The 26,013-nt window shown below is 63.8% G+C and overlaps 1 protein-coding gene across 7 annotated transcripts; it reads left to right on the top strand.

The window, feature by feature from the left end:
* Positions 1 to 3,564: 3,564 nt before the first annotated feature.
* On the top strand, positions 3,565 to 24,166 carry ZFYVE27 (zinc finger FYVE-type containing 27). 7 transcript variants are annotated; one of them, XM_030569814.1, is made up of 14 exons: positions 3,565 to 3,665; positions 5,177 to 5,374; positions 5,452 to 5,522; positions 6,723 to 6,909; positions 7,176 to 7,271; positions 7,726 to 7,838; positions 9,130 to 9,275; positions 9,432 to 9,503; positions 9,860 to 9,886; positions 10,097 to 10,241; positions 10,940 to 10,986; positions 12,062 to 12,143; positions 13,249 to 13,309; positions 23,974 to 24,164. In XM_030569814.1, the coding sequence occupies exons 2-14, from the start codon at positions 5,178 to 5,180 to the stop codon at positions 23,981 to 23,983; spliced, it is 1,254 nt and encodes a 417-aa protein (XP_030425674.1). In that variant the 5' UTR covers positions 3,565 to 3,665; position 5,177; the 3' UTR covers positions 23,984 to 24,164. The 7 variants fall into 7 exon arrangements, with proteins under 7 accessions (XP_030425674.1, XP_030425678.1, XP_030425680.1 ...); XM_030569818.1 differs by lacking the exon at positions 7,176 to 7,271 and having other exon boundaries at positions 23,974 to 24,166; XM_030569820.1 differs by lacking the exon at positions 10,097 to 10,241 and having other exon boundaries at positions 23,974 to 24,165.
* The last annotated feature ends 1,847 nt before the right edge of the window (positions 24,167 to 26,013 follow it).

Here is a 26,013-nt window from a genome sequence, read left to right as displayed (position 1 = left end):
CCACTGCCCCACTGGCAGGCCTGAGCCTTCTCAGGGCTCCCCTCCATTTTCCAGCTGGGTCCCAAAACTACCAAGCCCCCTTCAGCCCCTCCTCTCTGAGCTGTGTCTCTTTCCCAGGCCAGGAGGTCACCTGATCTCTCTGTCTCCAACACCTTCAGCATCCCCTTGCAGGAGGGAAGGGCCTGCCCATTAGCTGCCAGGCGACAGAGGGTCAGCCAGAAACTGAGGCCCCCCACAGTATTCAGAGGGACCATTAAAACCAGTCCCGCTTTGTCACACCCTGCCCACAGACAGTGGGTACCTAGCTTCTCCCTGGTTCTGGCCATTTTCCTCTTCTCTCCGCACTGAGCCAGGGCTGGGGGTGACGGGTCTGCCCAGGAGCTAGAATGCGGGAGGGGGCTCAGGGTTGGGGCAGGAGGTTTGGGTGTGGGGCACTTACCTGGGCAGCTCCCATTTGATGCGAGAGGTGCAGGTGGGAATGTGAGGAGGGGTGCAGGAGCTCCCGTTTGGTGCTGGGGGGGGATGTGGCGGTGCATGGGGTGTGGGGTGGGTGGGCATGTCAGGGGGTGCAAGAGTCAGGGCAGAGGGCTGGGGGCATGTGAGCGGGGTGCAGCTGTCAGGGCGGGGGAGGCTGGATATGTGTGGGGGTGCCAAAGTCAGGGCTAGGGTTGTGGGGGTGTGTGTGAAGTAGTCAAGCAGAGGGCAGGGTGTGTATGAGGGAGGTACACGGCTCAGGGCAGGGGCCTGGAGGGGGTGCAGGGAGGGGGGTCAGGGCTCAGGGCAGAGGGCTGGGTGACTGCCCTCCTAAGAATTGCCAACTCCCTCACTCCTTGTCCCCTGATTACCCCTTCCTGGGACTCCTGCCCCCCAGGACTCCACCTCCTATCTAAGCCTCCCTGCTCCTTGTCCCCTGACTGGACCCTACCCCTACCTGTCCCCTGACTGCCTCGATCCTTATCCACAACCCTGACCCCAGACAGACCCCCGAGACTCCATGCCTATCCAACCACTCCCCGCCCCGACAGGACCCCCAGAACTCCCAACGCATTCAACCCCCCCAGCTCCTTGTCCCCTGACCACCCCCTCTGGAGACCCCCACCCTAACTGCCTCCCCAGGACCCTCCTTGCTCCCTGTCCTCTATCCACCCCCCGCCCCCTGACATACTCCAGGACTCCCATGCCCCATCCAACCCCCCCGCTCTCTGACTGCCCCCTCCAAAGCCTCCCCACCACTAATCACCACCACCCTGGGATCTCAGCCCCCCATCCAACCCACCCTGCCCTCTGTCCCCTGACTGCCCGACCCCTTATCCAACCCCCCCAGCCTCGGACCCCTTACCATGAGGCTCCAAGCAGAGCCAGATACGCTGCCGGGTGGGAGCGTGCAGCCCCACCCCCCAGAGCGCTGTGTGTGCAGTGGCAGGCCTCTAGGGGAGGGGGCCGGCAGCTTGCTGAGGTCAGCTGGGTGCTCCAGCCTGGGAGTGCGGATCCCGCGGCTTGCTGCGCCGGGACAGTGGGGCCATTTGCCCACCCCATGCGTATGGCTATGCTTCTGCTCCCTGCCCCCGTGGGGGGAGCGGAGGGCAGAGGAGACTGGGCCAGGATGGATTTTTAATGGCACACTGGAGTCCTGGCAGGCAGCAGCGTGTCATTAAAAATGGGCTCTCATGCCGTCTTTGGCACGCGTGCCATAGATTGCCAACCCCTGGTCTTCATGGATCCTCCATTGACCTGGGCCCCCAAACCAGAGACAGCCAGGTGGCATTCCCACCTCTGTTGTAGCCTGCCTGGCAGCCTGAGACTAAATTGCCTCTTTCCACCACCTAGTGATCCATGCAGCAACTAGGGGAAACTGAGGCACACCCAATTTTCCTACAGAATAATACAGAAAATTTCCGCTCCATCACAACAACATAATAATTTGCTATTATATAATAATTAAATAATTATAATAAATAATTTGTCACCACTTAGTTATCTGCCTGCATGTGAGGTAATTGAACAGGACTCTTTCTACCTTGACTTTATCAACTTACATCCTCTCTTCACTGGGATATAGAGAATCCCCATGATTAGATCTCTCCTAAGGGATGTCTCTTTCCGGACTGTGCGCTCCTCCATGCCTGTTGGCTTTCCCCAGGCCTTAGTTTAAAAACTGCTCTATGACCTTTTCATTTTTACATGCCAGCAATCTGACTGTTTTGGTTTTGGTGGAGCCCGTTCTTCCTGCATAGGGTCGTCTTTTCCCAAAAGGTTTCCCTATTCCTAATAAACCTAAATCCCTCCTCCCCAAACCATCATCTGATCCCCCCACTGAGACCCTGCAGCTCTGCCTGGCTGGCTCGCCCTACATGTGGAACTGGACAAAGGGAAAATGAGAGATCTCTGGGCCTGCCTGAGGGCCCCTCCCTTTGGGGGGCCAGCCCTAGCCCCCTTCCCCACAGGCACCTGGAACGGTGGACCAGCCTGAGGACCCCCCATCACTCAGGGCTGGGCTGAGCCCCCTTCCAACTGCCCACAATCCCACTCCCCACTGTGGCCTCCTCCCCCGCCTGGTGGTTCGAGCCCCAACTCTGCCTGCCCACTCATGGAGCTGCCTGAGGCGGCCCCCGCAACGCTGGGCTGCCATTGTCACTCATGTCCCCTGCATGTTCCTCTGCGCCCCGCTCGGGGTCCCAACCCACTTTTTTAGCAAAACTGGGCATTTGTCCCATTTGTTCTTGCCAACCGATCATCAGTTGGCAAGAACAAATGGGACAAATGCCCAGTTTGTCAAAAGAGTCGGGATGGCTGGGACAGGGCCTAAAAGAGGGATTGTCCCGGCCAAAACGGGACGTGTGGTCACCCTAAGCATTCAGAGAATGGTGCCATGGGTATCCTGGCCTTTCGCCTCCCTTCAAAGGCTCCAGGATCCAAGGGCGTAATGGCCCCAGCCCCTGAGCTCCCCTCGAGGTGGGGAGCTGCAGAGGCGCCAGTCGCTGGGCTGTAACTGGCATGAATGGCCTGTGCAGCTCCTGGCGCAGCTGCTGACGGGCAGCGCCATGGGTAAGGGCAGCAGAGGGCTCAGCAAGGGGTCCCATGTCCTGCCCCCAAGCCAGCGTCAGGGGCTCCCAGCGATGACCTCACACGTCTGCGGAGCAGCCCCATCTCCCGCAGACACGGCCTGGGCATCCCGCCGGATGCTGCTTGGTCCCTGGGAGCAGCACGGAGCCAGGGCCCGTCTACCACCCTGCCAGGGCCTCATGCCCTCCCAGCATCCTGACCCTGAGCTGTGGGTGCCCCCAAGCCGGCCCCACAACCCAGCTGGGTGTGGGGGGCTGGGGGCGGGGCCTGACTGGGCAGTGGGCGGGGCCTGGCCGCTCGGGGGGGGGGGGGCCGGGCTGGGACCGGACGGTGGGGGCGGGGCCGGATAGGGGGCGGGGCCAGTTAATAGAGGCGGGGCCTGGCTGGGCATTTGGGGGCGGGGCCGGGCGCTAGGGTCCGGCCGGGGCCTTCAGCGCCGCAGCCATGGGCGGGGCCTCCTGCCAAGACCCGCCCCCGCACTCCCGATTGGCTGTCGCGGGAAATGGGCCAGTCCTGGGATCACGTGCGGAGGAAGCGGCGCAGCCAGTGCGGGCCCCGGCCCGGAAGCGGACGCTGTGGGCCCGGCAGGGGGGCTGAGCCAGGTGGGAGCCCCCCCCCCCGCGTCCGGGAGCCCAGGGCCGGGCTGGGGGGGCTGCGGGTCGGGAGTGAGGGGCACCGGCAGGGCTGGGCTGGCGGGGGCTGCGGGGCGGGAGTGAGGGGCACCGGCAGAGCGGGCGGGGGCCCAGGGCCGGGCTGGCAGGGGCTGCGGGTCGGGAGTGAGGGGCACCGGCAGGGCTGGGGGGGGCAGGGGCTGCGGGTCGGGAGTGAGGGGCACCGGCAGAGCGGGGGGGGCAGGGGGGGCTGCGGGTCGGGAGTGAGGGGCACTGGCAGGGCGGGGGGGGCAGGGGCTGCGGGTCGGGAGTGAGGGGCACCGGCAGGGCGGGGGGGCTGCGGGGCGGGAGTGAGGGGCACCGGCAGGGCGGGGGGGGGCAGGGGCTGCGGGGCGGGAGTGAGGGGCACCGGCAGGGCGGGGGGGGGGGCAGGGGCTGCGGGGCGGGAGTGAGGGGCACCGGCAGGGCGGGGGGCTGCGGGGCGGGAGTGAGGGGCACCGGCAGGGCTGGGGGGGGGCGGGGGCTGCGGGTCGGGAGTGAGGGGCACCGGCAGGGCTGGGGGGGCCGGGTCGGGCTGGCGGGGGCTGCGGGTCGGGAGTGAGGGGCACCGGCAGAGCGGGGGGGGCCGGGCCGGGCCGGCGGGGGCTGCGGGTCGGGAGTGAGGGGCACCGGCAGAGCGGGGGGGGCCGGACCGGGCCGGCGGGGGCTGCGGGTCGGGAGTGAGGGGCACCGGCAGAGCGGGGGGGGCCGGACCGGGCCGGCGGGGGCTGCGGGTCGGGAGTGAGGGGCACCGGCAGAGCGGGGGGGCAGGGGGGGCTGCGGGTCGGGAGTGAGGGGCACCGGCAGAGCGGGGGGGGCAGGGGGGGGCTGCGGGTCGGGAGTGAGGGGCACCGGCAGGGCTCTGGCATGTTGGGTGCCGGGGGGTTGTCCCATGGCGGGGGTGACGCGATGTGGGACCCTGGGCCCCCGAGGCGCGGAGGGCGCCGGCACCTGCTCTCGTCTCCAGCCCGCGGAGCAGCGCCCGCTCGGGCGCGGGGCTCGGCCATGGCGGGGGGGCTCACGGGAAGGGGCTGCCAGGAGCCCGGGCCCCTCTGCCCCTCAGCCCGGTGGGGCGAGCTGGCTGCCACGGCCTCCTCTGGAGGGGGCTCCTCCCGTGGGGGGCCGGTGGGGGACCCGTCCTGCCCCAGAGCCCCCCGACCCCTGAGCGGTGCCCCCCCCCGCCCCGCAGGGCAGCGTCTCCCCCGCCCCGGCCCCTGAGCGCCCCCCACCCGCAGGGCAGCGCCTCGGCCCCTGAGCGCCCCCGCCACCCCACAGGGCAGCGCCTCGGCCCCTGAGCGCCCCCCCCCCGCCCCGCAGGGCAGCGCCTCCCCCTGGCCCCTGAGCGCCCCCCCCACCCCACAGGGCAGCGGTGCCCCCCCTCGGCCCCTGAGCGCCCCCCCCCGCAGGGCAGCGGTGCCCCCCGGCCGTGGGGCCGGCAGGAAGGGTCTGACTCCTGTGTGCAGCATGCAGGTGACGGAGCGAGAGGCTGCGGGGCAGGGACTGGAGGGGGGCCCGAGCCTGCCGGACGCCCAGATGGAATCACCTGCCCCCCCCAAGCCCCCGGCCTTCGACCTCTTCAGTCTGGTCCTGTCCTCCAAGCGGCTGGAGCTGTACCTGGAGCCGCTGCAGGATGCCTGGGAGGGGATCCGCTTCCTGCTAAGGTAGGTGCCAGGCTCGCCCGCGGGGGTGGGGGGACCCAGCAGGGTTCACAGCCACTAACCTGAGCTCTGCCCTGCAGGTGGGAGATGCCCCTGTGCTCGCTGCTCACCTGCCTGGGCCTCAACTTCCTTCTGCTCACCCTGACTGAAGGTGAGGGGCTGCTGGGGACTGGGGGGGCAGGGGCCCAGAGCCCGAGGTGACTGGCGGATGGGGGATGGCGAGCAGGCAGGTGGGGGGGATGTGGTGGCAGGCTGGCAGGATGGGGGATGTGGTGGCAGGCTGGCAGGATGGGGGATGGGGAGCGGGTGGGGGATGGGGAGCAGGCAGGTGGGGTGGGGGGACGTGGCAGGCGGGGGGACGTGGTGGCAGGCTGGTGGGATGGGGGATGGAGAGCGGGTGGGGGATGGGGAGCAGGCAGGTGGGGCGGGGGGACGTGGCAGGCGGGGGGACGTGGTGGCAGGCTGGTGGGATGGGGGATGGAGAGCGGGTGGGGGATGGGGAGCAGGCAGGTGGGGCGGGGGGACGTGGCAGGTGGGGGGACGTGGTGGCAGGCTGGCGGGACGGGGGATGGAGAGCGGGTGGGGGATGGGGAGCAGGCTGGCGGGATGGGGAGTGGGCAGATAGGGCGGGGGACATGGTGGCAGGCTGGCGAGATGGGGTATGGGGAGAGGGTGGGGGATGGGGAGCAGGCAGGCAGGGGGGATATGGTGGCAGGCTGGCGGGATGGGGTATGGGGAGCGGCTGGGGGATGGGGAGCAGGCAGGTGGGGCCGGGGACATGGTGGCAGGCAGGGGGGATGTGATGGCAGGCTGGCGGGACGGGGGATGGGGAGTGGGTGGGGGATGGGGAGCAGGCAGGTGGGGCGGGGGACATGGTGGCAGGCAGGGGGGATGTGATGGCAGGCTGGCGGGACAGGGTATGGGGAGTGGGTGGGGGATGGGGAGCAGGCAGGTGGGGCGGGGGACATGGTGGCAGGCAGGGGGGATGTGATGGCAGGCTGGCGGGATGGGGGATGGGGAGTGGGTGGGGGATGGGGAGCAGGCAGGTGGGGCGGGGGATATGGTGGCAGGCGGGGGGGATGTGGTGGCAGGCTGGCGGGACGGGGGATGGGGAGTGGGTGGGGGTTGGGGAGCAGGCTGGCGGGATGGGGATTGGGGAGCTGGTGGGGGATGGGGAGCAGGCTGGCGGGATGGGGGATGGAGAGCGGTTGGGCAGCTGGGGCAGATGGGCGTGGCAGAGGCAAGGGCCCGCTAGCGCGGAGCTGGAACTGGCCCATACCCCTGAGCATGGCCAGGGGTGGCGCTGGTTTTGCTCCGGGCTGGGTGACCTGACGTGACCTGGTTCTTCCAGCTGCCTGGTTCTCGCTATTTGCCCTGCTGGTCCTGCTGCCTGCCCTGCTGGGCTACCTGCAGGAGACATGCCGGACCCACCGGCTGGCACCGGAACTGGTGCGCCAGAGGTACCACAGCGTGCGGCGCGAGGACGTGCAACAGGTGCGGCTGGCGCGGCACGAAGCCGTCGCTGAGGTGAAGAGATTGTAAGTGCTGGGACCCGTCCAGCTGCCAAGGCCCTAGGGGACGGGGCGCGACCGGGCTGGGCTCTTGGGGGCTCCCTCCCGGACATGGGGACTCCAGCTTGGGGGTGAGACCCCCTCCCTGCCAGGGCTCAGGCCTGTGGAGTGTGGGCAGGGACGGGCTATTCCATAACTGCCCACTAGGGACTGGGGTCCCCGCCAGACAGGCCCTGGGGGGCTGGGTACATGCCTGGGGTGGGCACCCCCTGACGGTCCCATTTCTTCCCCAGCCTGATCCAGCTGGAGGGCTTCCTGAGCTGGCTGTGCTGTGCCTGCGAGGGGGCGTACCGCGTGCTGCGCTGGGAGTCCCCGGCCCTGTCATCCCAGTGAGTCTGCCCCTTCCCCCCGGGCATGCCAGCTCCCCGTCCCTGCCCCCATGGGCCCAGGGGCTTTCTCCTCTGGCCCTCTCTGCTGCAGGGCCTGGCTGGGGACCCCCGGTGAGCTTGCAAACCCAGCCAGTGAGCTGGGCACCTGGTGCCCTGTGCCTGGGAGGAAGGGAGATGCCGAGCTTGGCACTGTGTTTCAGTGGGGGCGGGGTGTGGACTCTGGGCGTGCAGCTGTAGGGGGATGGGTGTGACAGCCTGTACGAGGGGGGGTACATGGCCTGGGGACACCGAGGGGGTGGCATGGGGGAGGCACATACACTTAGGGCGTGGCACGGTGGGGTAGGTGCTGAGGGGCTGTGTACATGTGGCGGGAGGTGCAGGATGGGGGCTGCGTATGCTGGGTGCGTGGCCAAGGCACTCCTGCTATTCTGAGCCCTGCACCCTCCTTGCCCAGGTTCTATGGGGCGCTGCTGGGCTCTTTCTGTGTCCTGTACCTGCTGCCCCTCTGCTGGGTCCTCGCCCTGCTTAACAGCACCCTCTTCCTGGGGAACGCCGAGTTCTACCGAGGTGAGCCCCCCCACGGGCACCCACGGGCTCTGGGGGCAGCAGTGGGTCTGACTAGCTGTCAGGGGACGAATGCCAGCTGGAGCCCCCCCAGCTGCTCCCCTCCCAGCTGGGCCCATGCAGGTTTGCCCTGGTCTGCCTCTCCCCGTAGCTAGAGCTGCCAGGTTCATCCCTGCTTCCTGTCCCCCGTCCCTCTGCTCTGGGGTCCCCTGTGCCCTCTGCTGTGCCAGACTGTCCCCTGCTGCCCCCTGGTCCAAGGATCCTGGCTCTGGCAGTAGCTGCTGCTCCTTCAGGGGGTGACGCGTCAGCCTGGCACCCAACTAGGCCGGTGAGAGGGCAGTGGCTGGCCCTGGGTTCAGACCGCCAGCTCTTGAGTTGCCGTCCTGTCCCCTCTGCGGAGCTAGGGACTCACTTGGCCCCTCACCGCAGAATCAGCCCCTGGGCTGCCCCGATACCGGCTGGATCCGTGGCCCAGAGAGACCGAGCACCTCCCTGGGTCACCTGCCCTGAGTCGGGGAGCTGGGGGCGGGAGGGAGTGCTAGCCATGACTCTGGGCGGGGAGGGCTGCCTGCATGCGGAACGGCAGGTCGGGAGGGGACTCTGCTGTCCCAGCCAGCTGCTGTGCAGTGCAAGGGTGTCACGGAGCGAGGGGATGTCCAGGCTCTGCACCCCAAATTCCTGCGATTCACCAGGACTCTCAGCCAGCCCGTAACACAGAAGGTTTATTAGACGACAGGACACAGGCCCAAGCAGGGCTTGTAGGTACAACCAGGACCCCTCAGCCAGGTCCCTCTCGGGGGCAGGGAGCTTAGACCCCAGACTTGGGGGCTCCCTGCTCTTCCCCAGCCAGCGCAAAACTGAAACCCCCTCCAGCCATCTCACCCAGCCTCCGCCCGCCCAGCCTTTTTCCAGTTTCCCAGCAAAGGTGTCACCTGGCCTCACCCCCCCTTCCTGGCTCAGGTACCGTCCCTCACCTAAATTCACCCCCTGCTCTCCCATCCCCCATGCAGACAGTGCCTGTAAAACCAGACGACATTCCCCATCAGTCCACCCTGCTCCCTACTGCGTCTCAGAGGGGCAGTGGCCCCTGCCCTGTGTTGCAGGTGCTGGGTACGTGGCTGCCCCATGGCACCATGGGAACTGCAGCTAGTGCCTGGGCCATGGCTGGGCAGGGCCCTATGGGGGGTAGTGATGGGGGCTGCCCATGGGGTGGGAGCTCTGGGCCCCGGGGGCGTGGGGGGGGGGAGGCTGCTGTGCTCAAGGTGTGTCCGCCACACAACCCCTCTCTCCCCAGTGCTGCTGGAGCTCAAGGCTACGGTAGAGCAGCGCCTTGGCCCCAAGCCTGTCGCCAGTGCCCCGGAGCCAGCGGAACTCTATGCAGCAGGAGAGGAGGGTGGTGGCACCCTGGTGGATCTGACTCCCACGCCCCCCAGCACCGAGGTGAGCCGGCTGGGCTGGAGGCTGCTGACTCGTGTGGCAGCTCGTGCTTCCCGGCCCCCAACCAGAGCCTGGTCCCTGCCCGTGGCCCTGGCTGCCCTGTGTCGCTCTGTGCCTGCGCGGGCGGGGCCGTAGTGACCAGGGCCTGTATCCTGGCAGGACCTCACACCCGGCAGCGTGGAGGAGGCAGAGGAGGCGGAGCCCGACGAGGAGTTTAAAGATGCTATCGAGGTGCGTACCCACTGGGAGGCGGGATGGGGGGCTCCCCACACACCTGGCTGGATGTGGGTATCTCGTCGAGCTGTCTACTCTCTTGGCGGTTGCTGGAGGGCACTGGTGTGCGGGAGCTGGACAGGGAATCCCACTTCCCCCTTAGAATGAGAGGGGCTCTGTGGGGGACCTGCCTCCGGCCCTTCCCCATGCCCTGGCGTGTGCTGCCCATGTGCCAGGCAGGCAGAGCCTCGTGCTGCCGTCTCTGCCTCGGGGAGAAGCTGGGGGACCAGGGCTGCCCCGGGGGGACACGGTGAGGGCCCTGCTGCCGTCTGTTCCATCGCTACTGCCTCTCCTCTCTTTTCTCCTCGCTGCAGGAGAAGGAGACCCAGGCGCTGGCCATGGTGAGTACCAGGTGGGGCTGGCGCAGTGGCGGGGCTGGGGGAGGCACAGGCCCTGGGCAGAGCTGGGCCCTTGTCCTTAGAGTGGCACCAGGCCGAGCGCCCCCCACCAGCTCCTGCCGCTTGGCCCCCGGGTGGCTCGGCCAGAGCAGAGCTCTGTGCCCAGTCGGGTCCCCAGGGAGCAGCCCCTGGCTGAGCTGGGCTCTCCGACAGGAGGATGATGACGTCTCCCAGTGCTCCGCGGAGTTTGACATCGGCCTCCCGGACAGCAGCATCATGAGCAAGAACGAGGTGATCCGCAACAAGGTGTCGCGGCTGACGGAGCGCCTGCGCAGGCACTACCCCAGCAACAACTTTGGTAGGGCTCGGGGGGCCAGGCTGCTGAACGCCAGCCTGCTGGGGCACCCCCTCCTCTGCCTGTGTCCATCCAGTGCTGGGCTGGGGGTGGCCCGGCTGCTGAACGCTTGGGGCGGGGGGGGAGGCAGGCTGCTGAACCCCAGCCTGCTGGGGCACCCCCCCACCCCGCCTGTCCATCCGGTGCTGGGCTGGGGGGGGGGCCGGGCTGCCGCTGCCTGGTGGAGCTGGGGACGGGCTGTCCGGGTTCCAGGTTGGTCCAGCCCTGAGCCATGCTGTGGGCAGTGCGGGGCTCCCCCATGGGTAACGGGGGCTCACAGCCCAGCCTGCCGGGGGATGCTTGGTGCCCGCTGCACAGCCTTGCTGGCTGGAGCCCCCGGAAATCCCCTGAGCCAGGGCTCCCGCTGGGCTGGACCCGGGGCTCCGAGCTGGGTCCCTGCTCTCCCGGGCAGCAGCGACAGGCACGTGGCCTTGGGAGCTCAGGACGCGAGCAGCTGCTGCTCACAGAGCTGGGGCAGTCCCAGGAGCGCCAAGCAGCCCCGGGGGAGAGAAGCTGGTCTCTGCGCTGAGGCTGCCTGGCCTCGTGCCAGGCAGGGGTATCGCCACGGTCCCTGGGGTGTAGGGATGGGAGCCAGGCTGAGCCTGCATGTCCCTGCCTGCTGCAGGCAGTGCCCAGCTGACCCCTCACTCCGTCTCCTCTAGGGAGCTGCACCGGCTGTGCAGCCACCTTCTCCGTGCTCAAGAAGAGGGTGAGTTCTGCCTGTTTCCCACCCGCTCCCATCTTGCCAGCTCTGCTGGGCCGGTAGCAGCGGGTCTCTGGGCCCTGGCCTGGCTGGCTCAGCTGGGGCGTAGTGGGGCTGGCTGGGGCCCCACGTGTCCTGTGCCATGGTCAGTGTCCCCTGGCTGCTGCGTGGTGCCTCCTGGGCTGATCCTGCATGGGGCGGGTCCTTGAACCTACCAGCGCTGGTCGCAGGCCTCACTCTCTGGACAGTCAGCAACAGGCACCCACCACCCCTTGAGTGTCCCGCTGCAGGACCCAGCCGCCATTCCCTGCCTGACTGCCCCTTGCCTGACCCCGCATGGTCTGGGCTGAGGCACATTTCGTGTCAGAGGGGAGATCCCAGCCATACCCTGGCACCAAAACCCCCCATGAGCTGCAGAGCCTGCACTTGGCTAGCCAGCCATTCCCTCAGCCCCGTCCAGCTGGCTGAGAGCCCCGCTCCAGCTGCTTGTCCTCACACACCCGGGGTTCAGCTGCACCCCAGACAGCGCAAAGGACAGGTCTACGCTGGGGAATTAGACGGCCCCAGCTGCATGTGAAATTCACCCCCCTACTGACCTAGACCCTGGTGTAGACAGTGTCTGGCTGCCACTTGGGACAGGGGGTTAACCTCCATGCTGGACTGTGTGTCTCTGCTGCGCCGCTGGCTCTGTCCCTGGCTCAGTCCTCATTGGGACGCCCCCCCGTCTCCCCTGCAGCCTGCCCCGCACTGTGCCAGACTGTGCCCGCTGGGCCAGCCCAGAGTGCACTTGCCAAGGGGAGCATCGCCCTGCCTGCCGCGGCTCTGCCCTAGGGTCAGCGGTTAGCGGGCAGGCAGCTCAGCCCTGTGGGAACTTGGTTGGCACTCGAAGTGCGTGCCAGAGCCAGGCGATCTCCGTAGCCCTTCTCCCCTCTGCTGGGTGCTGTCAGCAAGTCCTGGGGTCACAGTTCCCCCAGGGGACAATCTCCAGCAAACCCTGCCCTGCCCTCACCAGGCAATCCCCTGCCTTCCCCTGGGGCCGGGCTCTGCTGTTGCACACTCTGACCTGCGCGTCTCTCCCCAGCGGAGCTGCAGTAACTGCGGCAACAGCTTCTGCTCCCGCTGCTGCTCCTACAAAGTCCCCAAATCCTCCATGGGAGCTACAGGTGAGTGGGTGCATGTGGGGTGACCTCTCTCGCTCCTGGCCTCGCCCAGCAGGGGGCGCTGTGGGGGGCTTTCGGCGACGCCGGCCCTGGCCTCGCCCAGCAGGGGGCGCTGTGGGGGGCTTTCGGCTGCGCCGGCCCTGGCCTCGCCCAGCAGGGGGCGCTGTGGGGGGGCTTTCGGCTACGCCAGCCCTGGCCTCGCCCAGCAGGGGGCGCTGTGGGGGGCTTTCAGCTACGCTGGACCTGGCCTCGCCCAGCAGGGGGCGCTATGGGGGGCTTTCGGCTGCGCCAGCCCTGGCCTCGCCCAGCAGGGGGCAGCAGCAGGGCTACCAATTTCCTAACTGCACAAAGCTGAGCACCCTGGCCCCACCCCTGCCCTGCCCCTTCCACGTGGCCCCGCCCCACTCCAGGCCCCTTCCCACCCTCACTCACTTTCACCGGGCTGGAGCTGCAGGCTCTGGGGTGGGGCTGGGGATGAGAGGTTTGGGGTGCAGGAGGGGGCTCCGGGCTGGGGCAGGGGGTTGAGGTGGGGCAGGGGCTGCAGGCTTCGGCTCTGGCCAAGGGGTTTGGAGTGCAGGATGGGTTTCCAACCTGGGGCAGGGGGTCTGGGGTGCAGCTCCCAGTCAGCGACAAGCCGGCCGCTTCCGGGAGCTGTGCGGAGCCGGGGCCGGCAGGGAGCCTCCCTTAGCCCTGCTGTGCCGCTGACCAGACTTTTAATGGCCCGGTCGGCTGCCACGGGCCCTTTTCGACAAAACCGGACACCTGGCAACTCTAGCACTCGGGAGCGAGCAGCGGCCATTGCCAGCTCTCCTCCCTTTGTGTGGTGGGCGGGGGGCTCTGCTGGGGGCCATGATGCAGCCGATCGCTGGCAGGTCTCTGCCAGCTGGGAATGATGGGGAGGGTCTTGGGGTGGTGATGGGGATGGTCTTGGGGTGGTGGGGGAGTGATGGGGGGCAGGTTTCCTGGAGGGGTTGGATGGTGATGAGGTGGGTCTCTAGGGGGTGGTGATGAGGGGTCTCATTGAGGGGCACGGTGTGGAGGATAGTGGTTGGGGGGCTGGTTTCTGGGGAGCAATGGGGTGGATCTCTGACAGCTCCTTTCCTTCCAGCCCCGGACGCCCAGAGGGAGACTGTGTTCGTCTGTGCGTCGTGTAACCAGGCTCTCGTGAAGTGAGTGGAGCCCCTGCCGGGCGCGTCGCTGGCTGCCTGTCCCGGCCGCACGGGACAGGAGAGCACCAGGATCGTGTGTCTACGAGTCCCCCGCCTGCCCTGGCGCTGGGTGGCTGCAGGGGCCCCTCTGCTCTGTTCCCTGGAGCTCTGCTGTGGGCTCCTGGCCGGCCTGGGGCAGGGGGCTGGGGGGGAGATGTTAACTCCTGGCTGCCTGGAGTGGGGCTGGCAAGGGCCTGAGGCTGGCCACCCCTCCTCTCTGCTGGGGGGCTGGGAGGTGTGGCAGGCTATGGGCCCAACTCCCATGTGCCAGGCACAGCTGAAGCCAGATGAGAGCTGGTGGGGGGGCAGAGGGGCTAGGCTGGGGCAGCTGCTGCTGCTGTTTTGTCCTAGCCCAAGTGGGGGTGGCCGTGCCAGCGGGGGTTGTGTGTCCCCCCTGTCTGCCCTGAGCTGCTCAGGAAGGCTCTCAGGGGCAGGGTGTCCATGGCTGGGTCCCACGGGGCATGGGGCGGGAAAGCTGTCAGTGTCTCTCTATAGCTTCTGCCTATTCCCCCTACCCCTGTCCTTAAGGACTCATGGGGGTCGGGGGATATAGTCCAGCCTTCCCCCCCCCCCCCGCTTTGTGCACCGCTTAGGCCCGGTGTCTAACTCTCCAGTTTGGGTTTATTACCGTCTGGTTTTAGCTGGTACCAGGGTGAGTTCTGGGGGGTGGTGAACGTGGCTCCTCTGGTGCCCGACTGCAGCTTTCCCCTCTGCTTTGCTTGCGCCGGCTGGTAAAGGATGTGACCCACTTGCCCTGGCTGAGGTGGCCCCAGTGAGAAACCCCCTGTCCCAGCATGTGGGGCAAGTCCCTGCTCAGTGCCGCCGGCCCCCCCTCCAGCGTGGCTAATGCTGCTGCTCTGGGCAAAACGGGGAGCTCTGCTGAGAATGTGCTGGTAGTACCAGGGGTCCTAGTTTTCTGTGACGAACTCCCCCCAATAAAGGTGACTCTGCATTTCTTTGCCGTTACACTGGCCTGCTGTGTGTGTGTCCCTGGCCCTGCGTGTGGCGCAGCCAGAGCCGGCCGGCTCGCATACAGGGGGTGCTGCACTGTTTTTATGCTCACAAAAGGTGAAAATGCCACATTCTCTGCACCCCCATGTCTGTGTTTTCTGGGCCCCAGGGGTTGCTTGGACCCCTGGTTTTTAGTTGAGGCTGGGCTGGCGTCTCCTCGCACAGCATGGGGGCTTGTGCAGAGCTGAGTGGCACTGGTCCCTGCCTGCCTCGGCCTGGAAGCGACCAGCACCCGGGTGCCATCGGGGTGGCTCTTCCCCTGGCACCCATGGCTGTGGCTGCAGGGCGAGAGCTGGGTGCTGGGATGGGGGAGGGGGCTGTGCAAGGTCTGCAGGAGAGGTGCTCCTGCCAACCTGAATCCTGCGGTCCCTGCCCTGCCCTGCTCCCCCACCCCCATCCCAGCAGCAGCACCAGGCCGCTGCCCTGCCCCATGGCTCCCGTGCAGCCCTGGCTCCCCACACGAGCCCTCGCCTGAGCCAAAGAGGGGGCAGCTCTCAGGGCGGCTGGAAGGATCCCAGACAGGGCAGGAGCTGGGTTTGAATGTGTTGTCCCAGCTCCTGGGCTCAGGGCAGGGTAGCTCCTTGGGCCCTAGGTCCCTGCTCCAGGCTGATGGGCCTGTCATGAGCTCAAGGTAGAGTGGCCCCCCTGCCAGTGACATGCCCAGGCCCCAGACACCCCAGGTCAGTCACACCTGGCTCTCTGCAAAGAGCAAACAGTCTGTCCCCACACCTAGATACCCATGCAGCATGTAGGGTAAACTGAGGCGCACACTATTCCTGCAAAACATAAAAAAAATTCCCACCCTGTCACCCTCCCAAATGGGGGCACTAATTAGCCTTGTTCTGTGCCCTGCTGCCGCCCATCCTGGCCTGCCCTTGGCCCTGGCTCATGTGCTTGGCTCTAGCTCCAGCACAGGCCAATCTCGGGCCCAGCCAGTGTCCCTCCCACCTCGCCAGCCCCCACCTTGCTGCTTCCTGTGATCTGCGGGAGCCACGCTCCCTCCCCGGGGCAGCTGGCATGCAGCAAAGCACCCAGCTCCGCGCAGAACGTAACCCCTGGAGCTGGGGTTGGGGAAGGCTGCTCCTGCCGGGTGCCTGGAGAATGTGCTGCTGGAGTCCTGCCCAGAGCGGCTGATGCTGTGGGACAAAGGGGGCAGCTCAGGCTGTGGGGCCTTGGCCCGGTCCCTGGTAGGGGTGTCTGTGCCATGGGGACCTGTGAAGGCCCTGGCATAGGCTAGCAGATGCCGATGGTGCCAGCATCTCAGGGGGCACGTAGCCCTAGCGCCAAGCAGTAGCGGAGTTCTAGGCTGGGCCTGCAGCCCCCACCTGCCTTGTTCCTTGGAGCCAACGGCATGTGTGATGGAGCCAGGGCTTGGCTGGGTGGATCAGCTCCTGCCACAGTCCCCCTGAGCCTGTAGCCCCTGCACTGGGGCTTGGGCCTTGTCCGGCAGCATCTCCTCCCCGTGGTGGCATCCCTGGACTCAGCCAGTGTTTCCTGGCCTGGTGTGAGGCATCTGCCCCTTCCCCCCACTATGCCTGCCTGGGATGCTAGGCCTGGCTGCGTGCTAGCCGGTCAGCTTTGGCCCCGTGTGCTGGGGCAGCCGGGCTGCACTATGGCCAGACCACAGTTGCTGTGTGATGCTGGGTGTTGGCAGGATCCTTGGGTGCGCCCGGCCTGGGCCTTGCTGGAGAGCACAGAGATGTGCCCCCACCCTGCCAGCAGCCAGGTCCCTAGTGGAGGAGCTGCTGTGCCAACAGCCTCTGCCCATGTCCCTTGTGCTCTGGCCTGTGGCATCTCTCCACTGGAGGGGGGCAGGGCCATTGGTCAGCAGATGGCCACACAGCAGGGAGCTGAGTGGGGGGCCCAGGGGTGAGGGGGCCCTGTGCTTGGAGTGGCTCGCTGCCGCTCTGGCTGCCCAGGCCTTGTGCCCTTCCATAGCCATGGGGCCTTGCTGGGGAATGGGGCCAACTCTGTGGGTGCTCAGGGGCTCAGCACCCATGAAGAAGAAATAAGGGGAGCTCAGCACCCATGGGGCTGGCTGGGACTGTTGCTCCGGTGGCCCTGGGGCTGGCCGCCAATCAGCTGCTGAGTGGGAGGGGGCAGACAGGAGCAGGGGGTGGGGGTGGGAGTGTAATACAATATCTGATTGGAAGGTGACAGGCCAGAAGGAGTTAATGAGCTCGTCCCAGACTGCCCTGCCCCATACAGAATGGGAAGAGACTGTCTAGGAAGGAGTATGGCAGAAAGAGATCTAGGGGTCATAGTGGACCACAAGCTTAATATGAGTCAATAGTGTGATACTGTTTCAAAAAAAGCAAACGTGATTCTGGGATGCATTAACAGGTGTGTTTTAAACAAGACACGAGAAGTCATTCTGCTGCTTTACTCTGCGCTGGTTAGGCCTCAACTTGAGTATTGTGTCCAGTTCTGGGCACCGCATTTCAAGAAAGATGTGGAGAAATTGGAGAGGGTCCAGAGAAGAGCAACAAGAATGATTAAAGGTCTTGAGAACATGACCTATGAAGGAAGGCTGAAGGAATTGGGTTTGTTTAGTTTGGAAAAGAGAAGACTGAGAGGGGACATGATAGCAGTTTTAAAGTATCTAAAAGGGTGTCATCAGGAGGAGGGAGAAAACTTGTTCACCTTAGCCTCCAAGGATAGAACAAGAAGCAATGGGCTTAAACTGCAGCAAGGGAGATTTAGGTTGGACATTAGGAAAAAGTTCCTAACTGTCATGGTAGTTAAACACTGGAATAGATTGCCTAGGGAAGTTGTGGAATCTCCATCTCTGGAGATATTTAAGAGTAGGTTAGATAAATGTCTATTAGGGATGGTCTAGACAGTAACTGGTCCTGCCATGAGGGCAGGGGACTGGACTCGATGACCTCTCGAGGTCCCTTCCTGTCCTAGAGTCTATGAGTCTATGGCAAACCAGAGCCTGGCTGGGAGATCTGTACAGGAGCCGGGGGTCACGACTAAAACTAACCACTCATTTCCCCTCCTGTTCCTCCACCTTGTCAACTGTCGGAAATGAGCCACCCTCATTCCCACGGCAAAAGTGATTCTTCCCCCTGTTGAGAATAGCCCAGGTTCCTTAGCACTGACCCCCCGACCACCTGAGCAACTCCCAGCTTTTCACATGGTGTGGACTGATACCTGCGTCTGTATGTTCCACTCCACGCATCCCATGAAGTGGGCTGTAGCCCATGGAAGCTTATGCCCAAATAAACATGTTAGTCTCTAAGGTGCCACAAGGACTAACAGGGCTGCCACTTTGAAACCTGTAAATGAACAGAGCTTTGAAATGCAGTTGGCATTATTAGAGGTAGAAGGGGAAGTGTTTGCTCAGGGCTAGGGATGTCAGCAAACAAGTCTTGTCTATTGCTAGAGCTTTGATTCAAGATCAAAAAAGGAATATTAACATTTAGGAAGATACTTGAGTGAAATAGTATTATTCTTTGAGTGATTGCTCACATCCATTCCAGTTAGGTGTGTGCGCCACGCGTGCACATTTGCCGGAAACTTTTTACCCTAGCAACTCCAGTGGGCCGGCAGGTCGCCCCCTAGAGTGGCGCCGCCATGGCACCCGATATATACCCCTGCCGGCCCGCCCGCTCCTCAGTTCCTTCTTACCGCCGTGTCGGTCGTTGGAACTGTGGAGTGCAGCTTGCTGTCCTCCACGTTCCTAGCTCTCCGTCGTTACTGTCAATAGTTGTAGTTGTAAATAGTTTAATAATGCAGTTAGAGTTGTAGAGTAATTAGTAGTTTAGTTTATAGAACTTATTCGCGGGTTGGGCCGTTGCCCTTCCTGGCGCCCGGCACCGGGCCCATGCCTGGTTCGCCGGGCTTCAAGCAGTGCTTGGCCTGCAAGAGGCCGATGCCAACTAGCGATCCCCATGACGCGTGCCTGAAGTGCCTCGGGGAATCGCATATCGCCGAGAAGTGTCGCATCTGCAAGGCCTTTAAGCTTCGAACAAAGAAAGAGAGAGATCAAAGACTGCGGACTCTCTTTATGGAAGCCGCACTGAATCCGGTACCGTCAATGCAGCCGGCCACCTCTACACCGGCACCGGACCGCGCCGGCACCAGAAAGACGCCCCGGCACCGGGATCTGATCAAAGACCCTCGACGTCTGCGACATCGTCTCAGCAGGCTCGAGTGGAGCGCCCGGTACCTATCTCTGCCGCGGCACCGTCTGCAGGGTTGCCGTCGACTCCGGGCCCGGAAGGTCCGTCGAGTCCGGCCCCTCCAGGCTCCCCCTTAAGATCTGGGGTCGATCCATTAGTCCCGTCCACGCCGGAGACCTTCGCTTCGGCGCGGGACTTGATAGCTCTGACTGAGCCATCCCAGCCTCAACCCCCGGTACTCCCGGTGCGGGTCATTTCCAGAGGCAAGCCGACATTGAGAGCGCCGTCTCCGGAATCCAGGCATTGATCGCCTTCGAGGCCCCGACGACGTGGACGCTCGCGCTCTCAGCGCCGCTCGCAGTCCCAGCACCGCTCTCCTAGGTGGTACCGGTCGCACTCGCGGCGCAAGGCGACATCGGTATGGTCCCGGTCTGGCTCTTCTCCATACCGGCACCGGGACTCTAGGAGCCATTCACGTCGGCGATCAACTCCTCGGTCGACCTCCCGGCACCGAGCCGGTGGCAGGTCCCGATCCCGGTCGACCTCCCGGCACCGCGTTGGTGGTAGGTCCCGGTCCCCAGCGCCATCCCGGCACCGCATCAGACATAGATCGCGGTCCGGATCCCGGCACCGAGCTGGAGGCAGGTCCCGGTCCGGATCCCGGCACCGAGTACCAGACCGGTCCCGGCACCGATATGGCTCCCGGTACCGATCCTCAGCACCGAGAGGATCGTCGGTGTCGGGACTGAGGGAGGCCTATCAGCCGAGTTCGGCACCTCCATGGCCTTCGAGACAGCCATCGGTCTCCTCTCAGGTGGACAGCGTTTATACGCTGGGCCCGGACAGACACGCGGCCCTTTTCCAGGACCTCCGCCTCAAGACCAAGGGCCACAGCAGTGGGGGTTTTGGACTCCCTGGGCGTACCATCAAGCCCAGGGTCCGCAACATACTTCTCCCCGGCCTGCGGCGGACCGAAGACCACCAGAGTCGACGCTGTCTCGCCCCCCTCCCTCTCCGGAAGGCAACGACAGGTCCAGCCACCAGGATCCAGAGCTCCCTCCGCAGCCAGAGGGCCGGGTCCAGACGGAACCCCCCGTGGATGCTCTGCTGCCAGGGTTCTCCTTGTCGTCTTCCCTTGGCGAGGCAGTGGCAGGCACCTCGTCCTCCAGCCCTCCCCCTCTTGACCTCAGGGCACATCAGGACCTCCTCAGGCGCATGGCGCAAAACTTAAATTTACAAGTGGAGGAGGTCGCTGAGATCGAGGATCTGGTGGTCAGCATCCTCTCTGCGGATGCTCCCACCAGGGTTTCCCTGCCTTTCATTAGGACCATTCAGGCCAACGCCACCACTATCTGGCAGTCACCGGCCTCCATCCCTCCTACTGCACGAGGCGTGGAGAGAAAGTACATGGCCCCCTCTAAGGGCTATGAATTCCTGCACGTCCACCCGACACCGTGCTCCCTCGTGGTGCAGTCGGTGAACGAGAGGGAGCGCCATGGACAAGAGGCCCCAGTGCCCAAATCTAAGGAGGTGAGGCGGATGGACCTCCTAGGCCGTAAAGTCTATTCGGTGGGGGCGCTACAGCTCAGGGTCTCCAATCAACAGGCCCTCCTTAGCCGCTACTCGTTTAACTCCTGGGTAGCGGTGGACAAGTTTAAAGAGCTGTTGCCGCAGGAGGCATGTCAAGAATTTGCGATGATTCTTGACGAGGGCAAGAAGGTCGCAAGGACTTTGCTGCAGGCCTCACTGGACGCTGCAGACTCGGCCGCTCGGACCCTTGCCTCAGGGCTTACGATGCGCCGCATATCCTGGCTTCAGGTCTCTGGCCTTCCACTGGAGCTCCAGTATACCATCCAGGACCTCCCCTTCGAAGGCCAGGGCCAGTTTTCAGACAAGACAGACCCCAGGCTAAAGAGCCTTAAAGACAATCGCGTCATCATGCGCTCTTTGGGGATGCATGCGCCTGTGACGCAGCGCAGACCCTTCCGGCCGCAGAACCAGCAGCAACAACGCCGACCGTATCCCCAGTTCCGCCCACGGCAGGACCTTAATAGGCGCCGGTGCAGGAACAGTAGGCGCAGACAGTCAGGTGGCCAAGGGGGGCAGAATCAAGGCTTCTCCAAGGCCCCACCCGGACCCAAGCCTTCACTTTGAAGGTGCGCCTGAGGGCGCAGTACCAGTTTCCCCTTCGGATCCTTCTCCACAGTTTTCCAACCGTCTTTCGTTTTTCCTCCAGGCGTGGACCCGAATAACATCAGACCGCTGGGTCTTACGCACTGTACAGGCCGGTTACCGCCTGCAGTTTTCATCGCTCCCCCCCCCCAACGCCCCACCCTCGTCTCTCTTCAGGGACCCCTCTCGCGAGCAATTCCTCCGTCAGGAGGTACAGACGCTCCTCGACAAGGGAGCCATAGAGGAGGTTCCAGAGAGCGAGAAGGGCAAGGGGTTTTATTCCTAATACTTTCTGATCCCCAAGGCCAAGGGAGGCCTCAGGCCTATCCTCGACCTGTGAGAGCTTCAACAAGCATATGGTGAAGTTGAAGTTCCGCGTGGTATCCCTGGGGACCATCATCCCATCGCTGGATCTTGGAGACTGGTAGGCCGCCCTCGACATGCAGGACGCTTACTTTCATATCGCCATATTTCCACAGCACAGGCGTTTCCTTCGCTTCATGGTCGACCGCCAGCATTATCAATTTGTGGTCCTCCCATTTGGCCTTTCTACGGCCCTGAGGATATTCACGAAATGCATGGCAGTCGTCGTCGCACATCTTCAACCTACCTCGATGACTGGTTGGTCTGAGGCATATCAGAGCTGCAGGTCCGCGACCACGTCCGCAGGATCAGCAACCTCTTTGCTGCCCTAGGCCTCATTGTCAACGTGGACAAGTCCACTCTGCTTCCCACGCAGAGGATAGAGTTCATAGGGGCTGTTCTGGATTACACCTTGGCCAGGGCCTTGCTACCACTGCCCAGGTTCCAGTCGCTATCGGCCATCATTCTGCGCTTGCAGGCGGCCCCCCTGACCTCCATAATAACATGTCTGACCCTCCTGGGCCATATGGCGGCCTGTACGTTCGTGACAGCGTATGCTCGACTCCGCATGAGGCCTCTTCAATCTTGGCTCATCGCGCAGTACCGGCCGGCCAGACATTCGTTAGACACAGTTGTCACCATCCCCCAGGGGGTACTGGACTCCCTCCGGTGGTGGCTAGACCAGTCCATTGTGTGTGCAGGGCTCCCGTTCCATCCGCCCCAACCCTCGGCATCCCTGACGACGGACGCCTCAGATCTGGACTAGGGGGCGCACAGTGGAACCCTGAGGACTCAGGGCCTGTGGTCCCCCCAGGAACTGGACCTCCACATCAACATACGGGAGTTGAGAGCAGTCCGTCTTGCTTGTCAAGCGTTCGTCCATCACCTTCAAGGTCACTGTGTTGTGGTGTTCACTGACAACACGACAACCATGTACTATATCAACAAGCAGGGCGGCACCAGATCCTCTCCCCTATGTCAGGAGGCGACGCGGCTCTGGGAATTTTATATAGCCCGTGCCATTCACCTCACGGCCTCCTACCTACCTGGAATACGAAACACACTGGCGGATTGCATGAGCAGATCCTTCCGCTCACACGAGTGGTCCCTTCGCCTGGACGTCGCCCTCTCACTCTTCCAGAGGTGGGGTCGTCCCCGGATGGACCTCTTCGCGTCCAGGGAGAACAGGAAATGCCAGGCATTCTGCTCCTTTCAGGGTTGGGAGCCCAGGTCATTAGCGGACGCCTTCCTTATCCCATGGGCGACCCATTTGTTTTATGCATTCCCTCCGTTTCCGCTGGTCCACAAGGTCCTCCTCAAGGTGTGCAGGGACAGGGCTTGCGTGATTCTGATAGCCCTGGTGTGGGCCAGGCAACATTGGTACCCCATGTTGCTGGACCTCTCAATAACCAACCCAGTTCCCCTGCCCCTTCACCTGGATCTGATCACCCAGGACCACGGCTGGCTCTGTCACCCGGACCTTCGGTCTCTGCATCTCACGGCATAGCTCCTGCGTGGCTGACCAGCTCTGAGTTACGCTGCTCTACCCCGGTTCGGGAGGTTCTCCTGGGCAGTAGGAAGCCTTCCACTAGAGCTATGTATTCAGCCCCGTGGAAGCGTTTTTCCTGCTGGTGCTCGGAGAAGGGTTTTCTCCCTATGGAGGTTTCCATCGCCAATATTCTGAACTACATCTGGTCCCTCAAGGTCCAGGGTCTGGCGATATCGTCCCTTCGGGTTCACCTAGCGGCCATCTCCACCTTTCATCCGGGAGGAGATGGCCGTTCTGTCTTCTCCCACCCTATGGTGGCAAGATTCCTGAAGGGGCTGGAACGTCTCTACCCACAAGTCCGTCCCCCTGCCCCTTCATGGGATCTCAACCTCGTTCTGGCTTGGCTCATGGGCCCTCCATTTGAGCCGTTAGCGACTTGCTCCCTGCTCTACCTCTCCTGGAAGACCGCCTTTCTAGTGGCCATCACCTCAGCTAGACAGGTGTTGGAACTCCGGGCTCTCATGGTAGACCCCCGTATACGGTCTTCCATAAGGACAAAGTGCAGCTGAGACCGCACCCTGCCTTTCTCCCTAAGGTGGTCTCAGCCTTTCACATTAACCAGGAGCTCTTCCTTCCCGTCTTTTTCCCGAAGCCCCATTCGTCCCGAAGGGAGCAACAACTCCACTCGCTGGATGTCCGTCGGGCACTAGCGTTTTATGTGGAGAGGACCAAACCGTTCCGCAAGTCCCCCCAACTCTTCGTGGCGATAGGGGACCGTGTCAAGGGCCTTCCTGTTTCCTCGCAGAGGTTATCCTCGTGGGTAACGTCTGTATCAGGACCTGTTATGACTTGGCCCACGTCCCTACGGGCCGTGTGACTGCACACTCTACCAGGGCGCAGGCGTCATCGCTGGCTTTCCTTGCCCGAGTGCCGATCCAAGAGATGTGTCGGGCAGCGACCTGGTCATCGGTCCACACCTTCGCTTCCCACTACGCCCTGGTCCAGGAGTCCAGAGAGGATGCGGCCTTTGGCTCGGCAGTGCTCCATGCCGCGACTTCTCACTCCGACCCCACCGCCTAGGTAAGGCTTGGGATTCACCTAACTGGAATGGATCTGAGCAAGCACTCGAAGAAGAAAAGATGGTTACTCACCTTTGTAACTGTTGTTCTTCGAGATGTGTTGCTCATATCCATTCCAAACCCGCCCTCCTTCCCCTCTGTCGGAGTAGCCGGCAAGAAGGAACTGAGGGGCGGATGGGCCGGCAGGGGTATATATCCGGTGCCATGGCGGTGCCACTCCAGGGGGCGACCTGCCGGCCCACCGAGTGTTGCTAGGGTAAAGATTTCCGATGAACGTGCACACGGCGCGCGCAAACCTACCTGGAATGGATATGAGCAACACATCTCGAAGAACAACAGTTACAAAGGTGAGTAACCGTCTTTTGTCTATGTGTCTCTTTGAAGGTTGTGGTAACCTGTATCTGAACTGGTTAATGGGTAAATTACCCTCTGCTAACTGCCAGGATGTTTGGGAGACAGCAGAGTAAGAACAGTACTTGTGAAGATTAAGCTGATTCTCTCAGGCCAAGAGGCTGCTGGAAATGTATAAAAACCCTGGGACACGATCCTGCTTCATCTCAGATCTGCTTTGGGTTTCAAGAGGGGGAAACCTTAAAGCTATAAGGATTGAGATCCCCAGTTGCTGAATGGAGCCACCCTGAATATGGACATTGGACTGTAACCTCTGGACTATTTCTAAAAGGACTTTTGGCAACTACAAGCTCATCTCTGCTGTGTACCTGAACCTCAAGAATTGAATTCAGGTCTGTCTGTGTATTGATCTTTTAACCAACTCTCTCTCTCTTTTCTTTTTTAATAAATTTTAGCTTAGTTAATAAGAATTGGCTAATAGTGTGTATTGGGGGAAGATCTAAGTTGTAATTGGACCTGGGTGTGTGGCTGATCCTTTGGGGGTGGAAGAACCTTTTCTTTTGTATGATGAGAGAAGATTTTCAGTGACCATCATCATGTCTGACAGGTGTGTCTGGTCGGAGGCCTGAGGCTGGGCACGTGAACGGAACTGCTTTGTTTGGATTCTGAGTAACCAGTGAGCTGTTCTGTGCTGGTTGGTAAATCTCAGCACTGGAAGATCCGCCAGCTTCTGGGGTTTGTCTGCCCCGTTCTGTTTGCAGTTCACCCTGACTGAGTGACCTCAGCTGGCTCCCACGGGCAGCATCTTCACAGGGCGGGAGCCTGAATTCCCCACTCCTCCCTAGAGATCCCCCTGGCCCCGCCACTGAGCAGGAGGGACCTGGCACCTGGGTTAACCTGCCTGACACACTGTAACTCACAGGCTGGAGAATGGGCTGGGACGGGGGCTGCCTGCCTGGGGTTTGCCACCCGCTGGGCACAGCACAAACGTGTAGTGCCCCTCAGTGCTGCCTGGCCCCACAGAGCAGAGGGCAGGGAGATGGGGGGGTGGGGTCTCCAGCAGGGAGGTGGGAGTTCTGGCGGTCCCAGGGGTGCTCAGCAGAGGCGGTTCCTGGGGTGCCTAGCGGAGGGGTTATGGGGGTGCCTGGCAGGCGGGGGGCAGGAGTCCCAGGGGTGCCTCAAAGAGGGGTTATGGGGGAGCCCGGCAGGCGGGGGGCAGGAGTCTCGGGGTGCCTAGCAGAGGGGCTATGGGGGTGCCCAGCAGGCGGGGGCAGGAGTCACAGGGGTGCCTAGCAGAGGGGTTATGGGGGTGCCCGGCCGGCGGGGGGCAGGAGTCCCAGGGGTGCCTAGCAGAGGGGTTATGGGGGAGCCCGGCAGGCGGGGGGCAGGAGTCTCAGGGGTGCCTAGCAGAGGGGCTATGGGGGTGCCCAGCAGGCGGGGGCAGGAGTCCCAGGGGTGCCTAGCAGAGGGGTTATGGGGGTGCCCGGCCAGCAGGGGGCAGGAGTCCCAGGGGTGCCTAGCAGAGGGGTTATGGGGGTGCCCGGCCAGCGGGGGGCAGGAGTCCCAGGGGTGCCTAGCAGAGGGGTTATGGGGGTGCCCGGTAGGTGGGGGGCAGGAGTCCCAGGGGTGCCTAGAAGAAGGATTATGGGGGTGCCCGGCAGGTGGGGGGCAGGAGTCCCAGGGGTGCCTAGAAGAAGGGTTATGGAGGTGCCTGGCAGGCGGAGGGAGGAGTCCCATGGGTGCCTAGCAGAGGGGTTATGGGGGTGCCCGGCAGGCGGGGGGCAGGAGTCCCACGGGTGCCTAGAAGAGGGGTTATGGGGGTGCCCGGCAGGCGGGGGGAGGAGTCCCAGGGGTGCCTAGCAGAGGGGATATGGGGGTGCCCGGCAGGCAGGGGGCAGGAGTCCCAGGGGTGCCTAGAAGTGGGGCTATGGGGGCACTCAGCAGGCGGGGGGATGAGTCCCAGGGATGCCCAGCAGGCGGGGGGCAGGAGTCCCAAGGGTGCCTAGCAGAGGGGTTATAGGGATGCCCGGTAGGCGGGGGGCAGGAGTCCCAGGGGTGCTTAGCAGAGCGGTT

The sequence above is a fragment of the Gopherus evgoodei genome, chromosome 7 (genome assembly GCF_007399415.2).
Source record: "Gopherus evgoodei ecotype Sinaloan lineage chromosome 7, rGopEvg1_v1.p, whole genome shotgun sequence".
NCBI classification, from domain to species: domain Eukaryota; kingdom Metazoa; phylum Chordata; order Testudines; family Testudinidae; genus Gopherus; species Gopherus evgoodei.
The sequence above is the reverse complement of the archived record's forward strand: the minus strand, read 5'-3'. Positions and strand labels throughout refer to the sequence as shown.